The sequence below is a fragment of the Aspergillus novofumigatus genome, assembly GCF_002847465.1.
Source record: "Aspergillus novofumigatus IBT 16806 chromosome Unknown P174scaffold_6, whole genome shotgun sequence".
Taxonomy (NCBI): domain Eukaryota; kingdom Fungi; phylum Ascomycota; class Eurotiomycetes; order Eurotiales; family Aspergillaceae; genus Aspergillus; species Aspergillus novofumigatus.
This window is the reverse complement of record NW_020194279.1, coordinates 2419207-2434957: the sequence shown is the minus strand read 5'-3', so window position 1 is coordinate 2434957 and position 15751 is coordinate 2419207. Positions and strand designations below refer to the sequence as shown.

Sequence of the window (15751 nt, the reverse complement as noted above, 5' to 3'; positions counted from 1 at the left end):
CTTCTTCTTATTATTTTCTTCAGCTTTCGTGACTCCCCGGATTGGAGCTGACGGACCGTCATAGGGCACAGGGCGTGCGCATGAGACGGAACCGGCAGGTCGCCAGCCAACCCCGAGCCTGCAGCGTTCGTCTTCCCGATTAGCCGGCGAGACGGAGGCTTCCTCGCCATCGCGGTCAGCATCGACTCGGCGTTCGGTGAACAAGTATCGACCGTGGGAGAAACTCTGGTACCTTGACTACCGATTGGAAAGTGGGAGCAAATGAGCAATATTTACAATGTCTCTAAACGGAGAGATTGATATTTGACACGTCATGAAATACGGATCATGCCATGCTTGAGAGATACCCATGCGCTTGGAACACGACTTGTTTTCTTTTATATGTTATTTAGCCTGTCCTGTCGCAATAACTCATAGATCAGAAACTACGGATATTTGATGATCAGATTATACGCTCCATATGCTCAACTTCAACCTCTATAGAAAACTCCGCCCGTATCAAGGTACAACGTCAACAGCGCTTTTCCCCGAAAGCGAGTTGATTCACTCCTCAATCGAGCTGATCAGCAAACCCCTCCATCCCCCCAACTTCCTGCCAGAAGCGCGCAAAGTCGACGTTCTCCTTCTCGAACAGCTCCTTCGCCTGCAGCATGGCGGACCGCTGCCTTTCCGGCGTGAAGCCGCCCGGCTGCGTGCTCTGGTACTGGACTAGCTCTACCCACCTGAAGAAAAGATCCTCCTTGCCCATGGCAGTTAATTTGTCCTTGAACGCCAGGATCTGGTCGCTCTGCGCAGACCGCGTCCTCGCCTCCGCGGTGTCCTCGTCTTCCACCCGCCAGATCAGCCACCCATCCGCATCGGTATTGACCAGCACCGCTGTGCGGAACTCAGACAAGGGAACGCGGCCGTCTTTCCGCACGGGATCGACCATCTCGTGCGCGTTGATCATGGCGTCGTAGTCTAGGTCCCAGTCCGCGTCGACGAGCAGGTATCCTGTCTTGCGGATGCGGTCGGGAGTAACGGCCGCGACGATCTTGTCGCGGGCTTCGTCGTTGTCACGGATCCAGCGGTTTCGCTCCAGGGTCTGCGAGAGGGTGCGCTGGCTGCGGCGGACGATGATTTCGCGGCCCTGGAAGCCGATTTTGCGGCGCCATTGTACGGGCCCGCGGATGAAGCGAATCGGCCAGGATAGGAAGACGGTTATGAGGAAGTAGTCGATCATGAGGCTGAAGGTGCGGCGGAGGATGAGGCTTGTTGTTTCGGCTGAGGAGAGCCGCGAGGTGTCTACCCCCGCCCAGCTGGCGAGTCCGATGACCGTGGCGATCATGGCGGGGTAGGTGTTGCGCACCATGTAGATGCGGAGGGCGAAAATGGCGACGATCACGGCATTGATTATGGCTGGTACGATGAAGGTTTGTTTCTTGAGGTCTGGCGGGGAGGTGTCGATGTGGATCAGATAAACCTCTTGTGGTGAGAGGGGCTCGAGGAAGGGCCGGAGGATGGCGGGTGCCTTGGAGAAGGGTGGCAGAGGGCCTGCTTGCGAGCTGGGAGTTGACGATCCGGAGGACGAGGCAGAGCGCGATGCTGATGCCTTACCCTTGCCGGAGCGTCGTGCAGACTTGGTCATTGTGATGTGCTCTTGTTGGAGTTCGGCGGTTATGTCGCAAATGTGTGGTTTCACAGCTATATAAGCAAGACGTTCCAGATAGTTCCCCTGTTAGCTGGCATATATTCTTGCATGAGTTGCCGAGCATCAGGAGGCCATGCGCTGGCACACGATCACCGTGATGATCAAGATGTCTGCCCCGGTCACATGTCCGTCAGTAATAGGTCGATGCACACCAATGAAACGAAAGAGGAGATGTTACAATACATACCATGTATCTTCCAAATCCAATAGAGCTAGAGAGCAGCAAAATAATAGCAACCGCCCGGTTCTGGAGCGAGAACCGCAGCTTGGTGTAGTTTGTATATCATCATCGTATATCGAAATTCCGCCGAATGACGCTGTTGTTCCTTCTCCGCAGCGCTAAACCGCTTTGAGTCTATAGGACGGAACTCGATGTTGGAGTTTCGCCCGCATTGTTGAGTTACTTCTCCCAATTTATCAGCTATCGCGTTCTTGGAAAAGAAGGAAACGCGTCGGGTTGTCGCAGAAATAGTGAATGAAGGGAGTATTGTCCATTCACTCGAGGGGCCCCTCTGTTTGTCGTCATGCCCACCCCCGAGCGCAACACCGACCGTCTACCCTCGTCGCGTCGCATGTACGAGCAACAACAGCAGCGCTCACCTTTCAGTCGAGCTCGTGGCAATTCTCGAGCAGCTGAGGATTTTGACGCGTCTCGGATTCCCAGTCCATCCTACAAATATACTTCTCAGCGTCGGACGAATTTCAATGAGACCAGTACCCTAACAGGAGCATTCAGAAAAGCGGGGCGCTACGCAACGATGGCAGAGAACGAGGGTATTTCGGCATCCGTTCCTTATACGAGAGGGACGCCAAGTCCTGGAAGGCGGCGCCAGATTTACAATGCCCGGTCCCCCGAGTCAAATCCGCCGAACGAGCTTGCAGAGGCATATCGACAGATAGACGACGCGGACAGCCTGGTTGATCTAGAGCCGGAGGACGTCTATGGCCAGGAGGATAAGATTGGACGGTCATCAGGCTATTATGCGCGAGATTACGATGTGTTTACGACCTCGGACGCGAGCTTTCTGCCCGAAATTGAAGACGAGTCACCCCGCCGAAGGTTGTCCGATCATTTCCAGGATGAGAAGCGCTTGAGACGAGCCACGACCAGCCATTCTCCTGTCTTGTCGAATCGCGGCGGAACTAAGATTGCCTTGACAGCGGAGAACCTTCAACGGCGTGAGGAGGAGGATCAGCTAGTCTCTGGAGACGATGATACTTTCCAGCGCGTACTTAATGTGCCTTCCACTTGGGGTAGCCGAGCGAAACGCAATACCGACTGGCTCAGGAAATTGAAGCGACGCGATGAACCTGAGCCTGAACCCGAGCAACGGCCGGAGCCGCCTGTCAATGTGTCGCCGCCAGTGACCAAGTTCAATTTCGACTTCCGTACCAGCCCCGGCCGATCCCTGGAGCCGGCATCAAGCAAGTATAGCAGGATCCCTCTATCAGACGCCAGGAACAAATTGTCCTCGGAACATAAGGACGACAAGACTATCGGAGGAACTTCGGAGCCTATCGACAATACTCCAGTCATCGTCTACAAGAATTCCACTTTCACCAAGCCAAGTCCCTCGAAGCGCGACTCGCACGATTTGATTCGCAGACTTGCGAGACGAGAGAGTCCTGACCAGAATCGAACCCAGCAGAAGTTGAGAACACCAGAGGCACCAAAGGGCAGCCAGCGTCGCATATATGACAAAACCCCTGTCGTGACAGGCGCCTGGATAGACACTCCTATGACTGAGCGCATTTCTGAACGGACCACCAAGGTTCCAGAGGAGTCCACCAATGGTCCTATGTCCCAAATTGTGCCAAATGAGCTGCAACCCGTTATTCCCCCGGTGCAAGAAGAGTCAGAGGCCGAGGTCAAAGGACTCGAGCACGGGAGGGAACGGGATACGGAGTGGAACAAACAAGAGCAGCTGAAGAGAGAGTGGGAAAAGGAACAAGAGAAAGCAAGGATGGAGGAGGAGCAAGGAAAGGCAAGAAAAGAGGACGAAGAGAAGGGAAAAGAAGTGAAAAAACAGGAGGAGGGACAAGAGAAGAGCAAGGAACGAGAGAAGAAGATGAAACCGCCACTCATCAAACCCGATCTTCCCAAGAGTGCCCTCGAGTCGGTCATACAGGAACACAAGGCTGACAAAGAAACCCTCGATGTGGGTGATGATACGATTGAAAGCCTCCAAGAACTGCTGGCCGAGCAGTCCACTGAAGCTAAGGCTGACCCACAGTCGGATGCCGCCTACGAGAAGTCGATAATGGAGAAGTTAGAGCGGAGCCAAGGTGACGAGGACGTGGGTGATCACCAGATAAGCGAGAAACTGCTGTCGCTGGAAGAGAACCAGGACACTTTGAGGAAGAAGATTGATGGCGTTGAGGAACAGATGACGCAGAATATGCCCAAGATACCCGAGGACGCTCCGCGTCCGACATCTTCCCAAGCTCAGACGCAGTTGAAGGGCACCCCTGCAGGAAAGACTTGCGAGACTTGCGGCGCAGAAAATGACGGCCGCATCTATGCTTCCATTCCACTCCCTCTTTTGTGGAAGCGCGATCCAATTTCGCGGCGTATCCGCATTACGCGCCTAGGCTGGGGCCTTCTGCTTTCCCTCCTGTGGTTCGTTTCTGAATCGGCCATGTGCGACTACTACTGCCATCCCACTGTTGCTCCCGTCTGCGAAGGAAACTGTTTGCGTCCTGATGCGCCACGGTTCCCGTTTGTGCTTCCGACCATGCTATGGCGATGGTCCCATCTCTCTTCTGCTCTGGCACCAGTTGCGACACTGGGAATCGCATTTATCAGACTCCTAGCGCAGCTCCTGGGTCTCTGGGACGGTTATGTCGACGTGCCACCGCGGACACTCAACCTTTCTGGCGAAGTCCGTATCTACGGCACGCGGATCACTCATTCGCCTGTCACCGCAACAACCACTCCGGGGTTCTTTGCCAGGCAATGGCCGGCCAAGGAGCCCAGACACACCCCAGAAGCCGTTTACACGCCCCTGGCTGTCCCGGACTTGAGACTGGAGGAAGAGTTGCCACAAGACGTGTGGGACGATGACTCGATCGATGACGACGAATTATTGTAACCAATGCATGGCCTGGAGTCGGGGTTCTTCTTCTTTTCATTCATTTGATTTTATATGGTTTCCTGGAGTTGATGGTCGGCTTGTACCATGGTACAACGGTTGGCGAACGGCGTTGAGATTTGGTACCTGGACATCTTGCTTGGTCCTTCGGCTATTTTAATACCATCTATGATTGTGCTTGTTTGACAAACATTTATACTACATCTTTTATGGGGTATTAGGCTGGCCTAGGCGGGGATGATGAAATGCTCCAGAACGCCAGTGGTTTAAGGCTGGCTCAGGATCGTGTTAGGCACGTTCAAGCTCACCATCCACTATATCATATATCTTGGGTGTCCATACTGCAGACAACTAAGGGACTCCATGGATCAAATGGCAATTTCCGTGCCCAATAACCACAAAAAAGCTATGCGCAATGATGGCGTCTAGTCTCCACTGTTCATCAAACAGGCGAGCCGAGGCATTCTAGTGACCCCCGCATGCCTGCATTTTCTTGGATCGGCCCTAGCAGGCCTGCATCATTTCGCTTCGCGCTCATCCTTTTCCTGTAAATGAAAATAGGCGTTTCCATTCATTATTCAAGCAACACATTGCTCTCGTTTGTGCTTAAAGTTCCCAGCGATTGTTTGTCAGAGTTAGCGCCATAGTGGACCAGTCGCGATGAGCCACCTCGATCACTCGGTCACTCTTTTGAAGGAGATCCTGGTGAGGATTCCACTCGTTTTGAAGACGGTTCTTCTACATGCAGTCCATATGTCCCCAGGCTCTGGGAAACAAGATCTTCGCACCGAGTTGACTGTCGCCATCATCCGCTCGTTTATCAACTTCAAGCTTCCCGTCAGCAAGCAGCAAAGGGGCAGTATGCGCGACCCGGGCATCAAGGGTCCCATGTGGGTGTCCAAGGTCACGCTACCTCAGCCAGAGAATGATGTCCAGGATGCAGTCATCAAAGCGATTGAGGAGTTGAAGTCCGGGGGTGAGACGTATGATATTCCCGGAGTCGCACCCGTCGAGGCCGAATGGACTGGGTATCGCAAGGGCGTGGACAAGAACACGCCACAGCCTGATATCTCGGAAGAGGAGAAGTACAAGAAGTTGCGCAGTGACTCCGATGCGGATATGGTCATTTTGTACTTCCACGGAGGAGCTTATTTGTAAGTTGCGGGCCTCGTGTCAAGAAAAGGAGTCCATACTGATCGTTTTGGCAGCCTCATGGATCCCTGTACACATCGTGTTCCGGTATCTCAGCTCTCCAAGCATACAGGGGCTCCTGCTCTCTCGGTACGATACCGCCTGGCGCCCCAGCATCCATTCCCGGCGGCGCTGGTTGACGCCTTCGTCGCGTATCTCTCCCTCCTCGCTCCGCCCCCAGGGTCGCTGCATGACCCCGTGCCAGCCAACAAGATCATCCTGGCTGGTGATTCCGCTGGAGGCAACCTATCGCTAGCTCTACTTCAGACCCTAATGACGCTTCGGCGAATCTCCCCCACCGTACGCTTCCACGGCCAGGACGTCCGCATCGAGCTCCCTGCAGGCGTCGCGACAAGCTCTCCCTGGTGCGACATCACAAGGTCCATGCCGTCCGTTTTCCACAACGCGCTCTACGACTACCTCGACCCACCCAGCCAGACGCCAGACAATACGTACGTCCCGCTCCCCATCCCCGAAGACGAAAGCTGGCCCTGCAGTCCTCCCCGCGGCGACTTCTTCGTCAACGCCAACGCCATCCTGCACCCGCTCGTCTCTCCACTCGCCTCCCCCGGTGAGATCTGGACGGACGCCCCGCCTATCTTCATTTCTCTCGGCGAGGAGGCGCTGACGGATGAGGATCTGCTTCTCGCGCGCAAGCTGTACCGCGCTGGTGTGCCTGTGGTCGTGGAACAGTTCGAGGGGATGCCGCATGTTTTTGGTTTTGTTATGATTGGTACGCCGGCGGGTCAGCGGTTCTTCAAGGGCATGGCAGACTTCTGCCGTGATGCGGTGGCGGGTTGCGTCAGGAGTTCGGGGAAGCTGACGTATATCGGGTTCAAGCTGCGATCGATGAAAGAGATTCCCCTGGAGAAGGCTGTGACCTTGAGTGATGAGGAGGTGGACCGGTTACTGCGCAGGACGGCGAACTGGCGGCTGGAAGGTGAGAAGGAACTTCAACGGCAGGTGACGGAGAGGGCAAAACTGTAGTCTAGTCTGCAAGATGGCGGCGTCCTGTTTGTATATATGTGACTTATACCCCTGCATGGTCTCGATTTCCGATTCACTTTATGATTAGCACGTTAAGAATTTTGTATATGCTACTGAGTCTATCCTCCTACTTACTTATACCCCACAGACGCAGATAGCCAAACGTGATAGATGCAGCCGTACTTTTATTGCTCAGATGTACTGGAGAAGATCATACATGGTGAGTTGGGGGAATAATTGCGCCATACTGCATCTATGAAGGAAGCGAGTTTGATCGTTGTTACATGCTTCTGAGATATCAGAATCGTGAATAATCCCCTTAAGCGACAGTCTACACACACAAGGAGGCTCCTGGGCACTTAAAAAGTCCAGCTCCCCCTATCTTCAAGTAACCGAAAGCTTTCCCTCTTCGCTTGGCTTTCTTGCCTTTCACCTTCTCAATCGTCCAGTTTCCCCTTCTGTTCGCTGGGGTTAATTCCCTCCACGAAAACATGCTGTTGGATGGCTTCTGGGAGAAGATGCAACCTTGGAGACTCGCTGGCTGAGGCCTGGCCTGGACATGATCTGTCAGTTCTAGCTCGAGACCGAGCAGCAGCCGGCGGACGGCAAGAAGTCTGTTGAAAAGCTAAATGAGAAGACGCCATGCCTCCATCTTGAGTAATACATTTCACACTACCAAGGCTTATCCGTTATTGGCAAAGTTCTCACGTTATCCATGGCAGATGAAGATTCAGTCAAGATATGAGAGATATCATTGAGCAAAATTTGACGCTTTCCTTGTCCATGTTTTGCAGAGTGAAATAGAGAACCCGTTATTCAAAGCCATCATCTTTGGTGGGACGTCTGGCATGATCATTCGTACTACTTAAGAGTGATCTTGAATGTCGCACATTCTATCATTAAATATCTATTATGGTCAGTTGGAGAACATATGATAATTATGGATGCCTCAGGCACTTATAAACATGATAGGTCTGGAGATGCCTTGATCCAGCCCCGCTAAACCGGATCCGGCAAGCAACTGATGGTGTATCGACGTAATGGAAAGTGAAGCTCAACAGCTGTCCATGATGACGTCGTTCAACCTCCAAGATGGCCCGGAAAAGGGTATATAAGCCAGGAGGCAAAAGTTCTTCATCACATTCTAACTGGTCCTTCTACGCTCAGAAACATTCAATCCATCAATATCACCTTAATTGCCGCCTATCAAACCACCTTCTAATCTAATCTACTATACAACTATCGCTACAATACAATATGTCTTCTCTCGCACGCTTCGCTTCCCTGACGGCTCGGGTCGCTGCTGTTCGCACGACCACTCCTGCCTTCACTGCTGCCGGCAGCAGATTCATCTCTTCGACACCCAAGAACGAGAAGGGCCCTGTTGAGGCAACCAAGGAAACATTGAAGAAGGCGGACAGAGTTATCTCCGATAATCTCGTGAAGGGTATTGACAAGGGTGGTATGTGTTTGTCACTCGTAAGGGACCATGATGTATGCTGATGGGATGCAGAACAAGCGACAGAGAAGGTCAAGCAGACGGTGGGAAGCTCAACTGAGGAAGCCAAGTACAAGGCGGGGGAATGAAGGAGGATCTGAAGGGCGAGGCCTCGGAAAAAGCAGGCGAGACCAAGGGTAAGGCCGAGGAGACTCTTGGCGAGGTCAAGGGTAAAGCTAAGGAGGTATATGGTGAGGCCAAGGGCAAGGCAAAGGAGATGGGTAACGTGTGAGGCGCACAGTTGAGATTGCCTCGGCGAAATGAAGGATGATAGAAGCCAAGGGCCAGGTTGATGATTAACTGACGCGTGGATGGTTTCCTTTTTCACCGATCTCATGATGTTTAATAGCATATTCCATGACAAAGCACAATGACCACGTTATGATCCATATTCCCTGCAGAGCCTCGACCCTCAAGTCATTGCGCGTAGATCTTCCCTTACGGGTTCGAACCTCGTAAATTGAACCTTGAATGAAATAACATCACATCGGACTGTCGATCAATCTGGCTGAGGTAGCATGAGAACATATTCTCTCGAGCTCAAGCCAAACTTGAGAACATCCTTGTCCCGCAACTCAACATAGCGTCCGGCTGGAATCGTATCTCCATTCACATGGGAGCCATTGGCGCTTTCGAGGTCAATAATGTAGGGTTTGACCTTTCCAATTCGATCTCCGAATTCGTTCCTCTTCTCGACGTATCGGAATTGAATGGCCGCGTGCTGCTTGGAGCAGCTAGGGTGATCCAGCGGGAAATCTGCCACAAGGCGCTCCCTTCCGATCAACCAACAGCTGCGCTCAGCCAGCTCAACTACCTCAAGTAAATCTTCCCTTTAAACACGTAGAGTCGCCAACGTTCCTTCGCAGGAGGCTTGCGCGCTTCCGGCGGCTCATGGTACTTGAGGACGACCGTACCTCCACTGACATTGACAGTATTGGTTTCAGCAGCTAAGCGACCGGTGTTTCCAAAATTCGGTTTCTCCTTTTCTGGCGGCGGTGCCGATGATTCCCCTCTCCGCGCAACCTCCGATGTTGAATATGCGTCGTTCTGAGAAGGTAAGGGAGCCTTGGATCGGGGAAGAGCCCGCGACTCTGGGCTTTGTGTGTGTCCAGCCGGCGAGCGAGAACGGGATCGACTTCGATATTTTCGGGAAGATCTCCCTCGATCGTCGTTCGATTCCCGGTCGCGGTGACGGCGGTGACCACGTTCTTCAGATGGATGCCTTCGTCTTCTGCGGTGATCATCCGAATCTTCTCGTCTTTCCCTGCGGTCTCGTCGATCACGGTTATCTAGCTGGCGTGCATCTCTCCCCGTCGGGCTGCGCGAGGGCCGTCTTCGGGAGCTATCTCTTCGAGAACTTCGATCATCATCGCGGCGTCGTTCTCGGGTGTGCCGTCGTCTATCATTGTCTCTGGCTGAAAGGGAGGATTCAGAAGGCGACCGGCGCCGTCTTTTCTCACGGTAGTCATCTCGTGATTCAGCCATGACCAGTTGGACTGTCGAAGCTAGGGATCATTCGATAGAGCAATCCAGAAGAGTTGTTCTACCCGACAGACGAGGAAGGTAAAGAAGATGGATCCCTGCACGTGACCCTTTGTCGGTTGATTGGGGAAGATACAGTGAGCATCTTCATTCGATCACAAACCCACAGAGGTCTTGAACAGGTTTCATCTCACTGCATCATTATCTATCTATACGGAGGAGCATGTCGTGTTCTCTCCCTTGAAACCATGCGGCCGCCATGCTCAAGAAACCTAATGCCCTTTGCTACGGTGGTCTCCAACTGCTGATTCCTTCGTCCTCTTCCTCCCCGCCACCCGCCTCACGCTCGGCCAAACGCCGACCATGGTGCTTTCCATCCTACAGATTATACGCAACTGCACACGATATTTATGATAAGGATCTTTCATGGCCAACCTCGTCGTGTTTCACGCCCTATGACGTGTTCAAACAGGACCGAGGCGCTCCATATTCAAAGAGCCGCTTCTACGACTTGGTGAAGATTTACCACCCGGACCGACCGTGCAATGATCATCCGCTCTGTAGACACCTCACACCTGAGGTGCGACTTCAGCGATATCATCTTGTCGTAGCAGCTCATGAGATCTTGTCGGATCCAACAAAGCGGGCAGCCTACGATCAATTCGGTACTGGCTGGAGTCTCCATCCCTCACGAGGTCCCCTGACCCAGTCCTCTTGGTCCAGAACAGCGTCAGGTGACTACCACCCTATATACGCCAATGCGACATGGGAAGACTGGGAGAAATGGCATAACCGCCATCAGCCGAAACAGCAACAGATTGTCGACCATCGGACCTTTGTGACGTTCATCTTTCTTCTGGTCCTTTTCGGAAGCGCCGTCCAAGCCTCCTGGATTGGCCAGCTGAGTACCGGGTATGAGGAAAGGCTTCGGGAGATCAACGAGGAGTCGATGCGTTTACTTACCGGACGGAGGGAGGCTACCGTGAAGCAAATGGGATCATCCCAGGCTAGGGTAGAGCATTTTCTGATACGGAGAGACCCGTCGGGATCAGGGTTGAAGGAGGAAGAACAAGCAGTATATGAAAAGGTTCTCCATTCACATAAGAAGACGCCCGATTCCTCTTTGAAAATCGAGGATCCGGTCCCTTCGCGCACTCAATCTCATGGGACCCAGAAACTGGTCAAGGATTTCTGATGAGTTGCCTGTTTGCCCAGGCTGCACCGCACTAAGCATTCTCAGCTATCGCAAGACTGAAAAGTCTATTTGCAGTATACGCAGTCCTGGCAGCTTCGTCTGCTCTATATAAGCATTATTCTTAATGACAATTTCCACTTTCCACTGACAGATCTTGATGGATAAGCAGCTCATGAGGTTTGAGATTTAACCCGTCAACACTCTACGTCAGCGTCCTGCAAGACAAAGCGGCAAGTTTGTGAATTGGTGTCGAAAACTGTGCTTGCAAGGGAGGGAGACAGATGCTGTGTCCGTTGAACCATGGACGGGGCTAGAGAAGGTCCATAAACCATTATGCTGTTGCAGCACTCTTGGTACCTCTTTTAGGATGAAACAAGACACTGGATGCATGTAGTTTGCACTGATTCGATGAGAGACGTATTCAATGCCTTAATTGCCAGGTGCATATGCTTTTTTGATTCGAATGTATTTTATGCAGGCTTCTCAGGCGGAAGAGGGCAGCACCAGCTCACCAGTGAGATCGGAATATGGTTCATGGTAAGGATGATGTCTGCCTTACCTAGTGACTATAAACATGGATGATATCTTTAGCATCTTCTCCATCTTCAGCACCCTTTGAAATACCTGGCAAAGAGGTGCATATCAGCCCGTTTGACGAGAGATTGATGATCCTTCAACACTACGGCGAGACTCGAGAATCCCGATCCAGCAATTACGCACTGAAGTGACTTGTACACTTTTGCAAGAGTCAATCAATACTCCTCACGTGTTATTATGTCCCTAGACTGTCACATTCATCCTCTGAGTCCTATAGAGCGCGTTAGGTTCGACCTATTCGTCTAAGACAAGAAACGATCCAACAGCCATAAATAATCACGATGACATCCATGGACAAAGTGTTTGCCGGCTACGCCGCACGACAGGCTGTCCTAAAGCCAGCAACAAACCCTACAGCCAGGGAATCGCATGGGTAGAAGGGGAGCTCGTCCCTATAGCTGACGCTCGCATCCCCTTACTAGACCAAGGCTTCCTGCACAGCGACCTCACCTACGACGTCTCCTGCGTCTGGGATGGGCGCTTTTTCCGACTAGACGACCACCTCACCCGTCTAGAAACCAGCCGTGCGAATCTCCGGCTCAAGCTCCCCTTGCCCCCGCGAGCAGTTCCAAGCAGATCCTGGTGGAGATAGTAGTGAAAAGCGGCATCCAATGCCTTCGTCGAGGTGATCGTAACACGCCGCGTGTGATGGAGGTTGCTGAAGCGAAGGGGATTTAAGTGCGGCTTGACATGGTTCCGGTTGAATTGGCGTATAACTGCGATGAGGTCTTTATGTGTACGACGGCGGGAGGGACCATGCCCATCACTTGGTTGGATGGTAGGCCACTGAATGGGGCAGAGGTTGGGCCGGTGACTAAGGCCATATGGAATGGATATTGGGATGCACTACTATGACAAGTATAGCTCTGAGATTAAGTATAGCGAGTGATCAGCTTATCTTACTTGTCTTGCCAGAAATACACAATACATTCCAATGTACAATTTAACCATGATGGCAGCAGTAGTAGAGCAGCCTTGAGTGCTTGTATGTACCTCTCTAGAGGATCCATATCCACAAATATAGAATACAGTGCTTCAGTATCCAGTATGTATCACACAGTATATAATATCATGTTTTTCTAATCCCTATCTAGGCTCACTACCCCGACCACGGCCATGTCCAAACCCAAGAGTACCAGACAGTATTCGAAATTGTCACCAGAAAATACCATCAACCCTATTGCTTCAAAGAAGAGTACGTTAGATGACTATGGAAAAAGCTTTCCCAGACTAACCATGTATATTGATATACTTGCAGCTTACATCGTTTCTCTTGACACTTGCGCTTTGACTGGAGAGTGCAAACATATCTCAGAATAGCCATAGTCAGCTACGCGAAGTGCTCTGTTTGCTTGATACACCTGAGGTCAATATTCTGCCACAAAAACTTGATACACTTAAACAACACTTGCGAGATCAGATCCCTATGTTACCACTCTGTCATCGTGAGGTTCAGATACAACAGCACCTGCAGAACACTGCACGGTCAGAGAATTCCTCTACTATAAGTTCATCTCCCCAATATTGGTTTGATGTTGATCAGATCTTTGCTAGTATCACCAACAGTCCAACCTTGACCGAGAAGCTACACTTTGGCATGGCTGAGTATGTTGACTCTCCTATTTTATTTCTATGCCATATTGCGTTTGTGGTTGTACTCTTTGTAAGGTGCACGTATTGTGTGAATGCATTGCGCCTTTCTTTTAAAGACTACAAGCTGAATAGAGGGCAACATTCGAGGTAAACATTGTGCCTTCCCATTTAAAGATTTACAAGCTGAATAGAGGGCAACAATCGAGGTAAACACAGCGCTCGAGGTTAACCTAGCCCTTCTGTACCTCTTCCAAGAAGATCACAAAGAGAAAAGAATTTCTCAGCTACTACCTACGCTTTGATTAAGTCATTACTACGAAAGATCATGCCGAAGCGGAAGCGGACTCCCCTCGTCTCCCCACCCAGCCTCGCAAGAAGCACTGCTGCGTCAAGTGATTCATCGATCCAAACACCAGTCGACATTCCCGGGCTACCCTCCACCGAGCTCAAAATGGTTTCCCCCGAGAGTCCCAAAGAGGAACTTGGGTGGTCCTTTGCAGACATTGAAAGAGACCCTCAAGACCTCGTCGCTAATGGTTTTCGTCCCGTTTGGACAGACGAGGACGGCTACCCCGGTCCGCTTCCAGACGACATCGCAGAATGGATCGATCCCGCGGGAGAAAATACGATCAGGCTGGTTGGGCCAATGTCAAGCCTGTTCTGGTTAGCAAAACTAGATGACCTGGTCAACGCGATTGACAGCCCGGACTATACCATACGCGACGAGGTTATCTGCATTCCCGTCAATGCCTCTATTCAATCGATGCTGCCCACGCTCTCCGAGAACGGAAAAATCCCTGGCGCCATCTACAGAAACTACTGCTACCCTCCTCCTGAGTTTTCCTTGGTCGCTTTCCCTCTGAGACATAATACTATTCCATCATCTGTCACTGGTTCCATCGCATCCTACAGCCTCAGAGATCTCTTCCCTTTCTGTCGCCAGCAAAGCTTCCCGCCACAAGTTCTTTCTGTGAGCGTCCCCCTTAAGGCGCGCTTGAAACTCTCCTGTCAGGATATCGAGCGCGACTTCACTGGCTCTTTGGGGGCAATTTACTCTTCCGAGGCCTTTCCAGATTGGCTCTACATTCCGCAATGGCTTGGTTTCTGCCCACAGTAAATTCAAACCACGCAGACAACGAATTTGGGCCTGGAATATACACAACGCCATCTCTTGAGCTGGCTTTAAAGTACGCGGGTGTCCAAGGAGCTCTGATGGTCTTCCAGAACCCTGATTTCCGGACTTTGAATGTTTGGGAACCGAGCCAAGATGATTGGACAACCATCACCACTTATTGGTCGGGGCGTACATTATCCAATGTACAAGAGCGAGTTCCTCCTTGCTGGGATACGGACGTGATTAGAGGCGCAGTCTCTCAGGCTGGACGGGGAAGGGGTGCATTTCGTGTCCCTGGTCCGCATACACAGGTCGTTGGAGTCAGCAACGCGGCCTTGATTGCCTTGGCGGCATCTCTGAAAATGATCATTTGGCTTGAGTAGCCATTGCTTCTTTCTTCCAGGATCCTGTTTTGACTCATGTCTTTATTTTCTTACCGGCGGGGTTGAGTAAAGGCTGTTATATGAATTGCTAAGGCAAATTGCACTTTTCGAAAGCCAAAAACAGGAGGTAAGGCTAAGCGCCTTATTATGTTTGCTAATCCTTATTATTAATAGATGCTGTGTTTGTTTCCCGTATTTTAGGTCTTATTGGTAGTATTCAGAATAATTGTAACTGATTTCATAGGACCAGACAGGGCCATTGAGCAGTCAGCGACGCCAAAGTAGTTTCTTCCAAGGGAATTACCATGAGCGGTGGCCATACAACCTGCTGTAAGTGGCAACGACAAGACCAAGTAAATGAATGGATAATGACCATGTAGATCATAATGAGATTGAGGTGGTAGAGGCTCTCTTGCTGACCATGGCGCAGCATCTTTGCTTGGGTCATGCGGTGTCGAAAGTAGAAGAACAAAATTGTGTAAAGGCTCTGATCTGGGTGAGAATCCTCTCCTTGGGTGCTCAGTCCTGTGCCATTGTGATCGTCCTTTACCTTTTTAGCCTTTGATTCCCCATCTGACAACTTTGCCTTTCGCTTCAGGTTAACGCCCTCACCTAGATGACTGTTAGGTTGCGTCTGGAAAAGGCTTTTTCAGGCTGGGCCTAGAGCACATTACCTTGCTGTTTGGTTCCTAAGATCGCTGTGCCGCCATGTGGTTTATTGATATAGGAACCAGTGATTTCGGCCCCGGCCGAGATGGAATGACAGAGAATCAACGTAGCGGCACTCACTGATTTCGGCTGGAGCCGAAATGGGGGCATATATGCGGGGTTCTACGAGGGAATCTATGAGGGAATCTACAGGAGTTCAGCCTAGCCCCAATATCTCTCTACTATATGATATGCATAATTCAAATGATAGTTATATTAAG

General features: G+C 51.4%; 9 protein-coding genes across 9 annotated transcripts; 7 read left to right on the top strand and 2 right to left on the bottom strand.

Moving 5' to 3' along the window:
- Nucleotides 1–352: 352 nt before the first annotated feature.
- Nucleotides 353–1959, bottom strand: P174DRAFT_393955 (uncharacterized protein). Its single transcript, XM_024823614.1, has 2 exons — nucleotides 1878–1959; nucleotides 353–1800 (listed from the first exon to the last, which is right to left on the bottom strand). Exon 2 carries the CDS (start codon nucleotides 1625–1627, stop codon nucleotides 551–553), a length of 1077 nt encoding a protein of 358 aa, XP_024680775.1. The 5' UTR covers nucleotides 1628–1800; nucleotides 1878–1959; the 3' UTR covers nucleotides 353–550.
- Nucleotides 1960–2114: 155 nt separating this feature from the next.
- On the top strand, nucleotides 2115–5059 carry P174DRAFT_444214 (uncharacterized protein). Its single transcript, XM_024828031.1, has one exon. It carries the CDS (start codon nucleotides 2215–2217, stop codon nucleotides 4780–4782), a length of 2568 nt encoding a protein of 855 aa, XP_024680774.1. The 5' UTR covers nucleotides 2115–2214; the 3' UTR covers nucleotides 4783–5059.
- Nucleotides 5060–5102: 43 nt separating this feature from the next.
- On the top strand, nucleotides 5103–7088 carry P174DRAFT_453405 (alpha/beta hydrolase). Its single transcript, XM_024829153.1, has 2 exons — nucleotides 5103–5936; nucleotides 5991–7088. The coding sequence occupies exons 1-2, from the start codon at nucleotides 5443–5445 to the stop codon at nucleotides 6958–6960; spliced, it is 1464 nt and encodes a 487-aa protein (XP_024680773.1). The 5' UTR covers nucleotides 5103–5442; the 3' UTR covers nucleotides 6961–7088.
- Nucleotides 7089–8217: 1129 nt separating this feature from the next.
- Nucleotides 8218–8690, top strand: P174DRAFT_506133 (LEA domain protein; the record flags this gene model as incomplete). The annotated part of the gene is made up of 2 exons (XM_024831291.1): nucleotides 8218–8422; nucleotides 8530–8690. The coding sequence occupies 2 exons, from the start codon at nucleotides 8218–8220 to the stop codon at nucleotides 8688–8690; spliced, it is 366 nt and encodes a 121-aa protein (XP_024680772.1).
- Nucleotides 8691–8957: 267 nt separating this feature from the next.
- P174DRAFT_462644 (putative FHA domain protein SNIP1) lies at nucleotides 8958–9943 on the bottom strand (the record flags this gene model as incomplete). Its single annotated transcript, XM_024830146.1, has 2 exons — nucleotides 8958–9272; nucleotides 9299–9943. The coding sequence occupies 2 exons, from the start codon at nucleotides 9941–9943 to the stop codon at nucleotides 8958–8960; spliced, it is 960 nt and encodes a 319-aa protein (XP_024680771.1).
- Nucleotides 9944–10199: 256 nt separating this feature from the next.
- P174DRAFT_462643 (J domain-containing protein) lies at nucleotides 10200–11135 on the top strand (the record flags this gene model as incomplete). Its single annotated transcript, XM_024830145.1, has 1 exon — nucleotides 10200–11135. The coding sequence occupies one exon, from the start codon at nucleotides 10200–10202 to the stop codon at nucleotides 11133–11135; it is 936 nt and encodes a 311-aa protein (XP_024680770.1).
- Nucleotides 11136–12013: 878 nt separating this feature from the next.
- On the top strand, nucleotides 12014–12410 carry P174DRAFT_423310 (uncharacterized protein; the record flags this gene model as incomplete). Its single annotated transcript, XM_024825120.1, has 2 exons — nucleotides 12014–12105; nucleotides 12155–12410. The coding sequence occupies 2 exons, from the start codon at nucleotides 12014–12016 to the stop codon at nucleotides 12408–12410; spliced, it is 348 nt and encodes a 115-aa protein (XP_024680769.1).
- Nucleotides 12411–13776: 1366 nt separating this feature from the next.
- P174DRAFT_514521 (uncharacterized protein) lies at nucleotides 13777–14998 on the top strand (the record flags this gene model as incomplete). Its single annotated transcript, XM_024832087.1, has 2 exons — nucleotides 13777–14260; nucleotides 14347–14998. The coding sequence occupies 2 exons, from the start codon at nucleotides 13777–13779 to the stop codon at nucleotides 14820–14822; spliced, it is 960 nt and encodes a 319-aa protein (XP_024680768.1). The 3' UTR covers nucleotides 14823–14998.
- Nucleotides 14991–15435, top strand: P174DRAFT_262504 (uncharacterized protein). The gene is made up of 2 exons (XM_024821495.1): nucleotides 14991–15080; nucleotides 15145–15435. The coding sequence occupies exon 2, from the start codon at nucleotides 15184–15186 to the stop codon at nucleotides 15385–15387; it is 204 nt and encodes a 67-aa protein (XP_024680767.1). The 5' UTR covers nucleotides 14991–15080; nucleotides 15145–15183; the 3' UTR covers nucleotides 15388–15435.
- The last annotated feature ends 316 nt before the right edge of the window (nucleotides 15436–15751 follow it).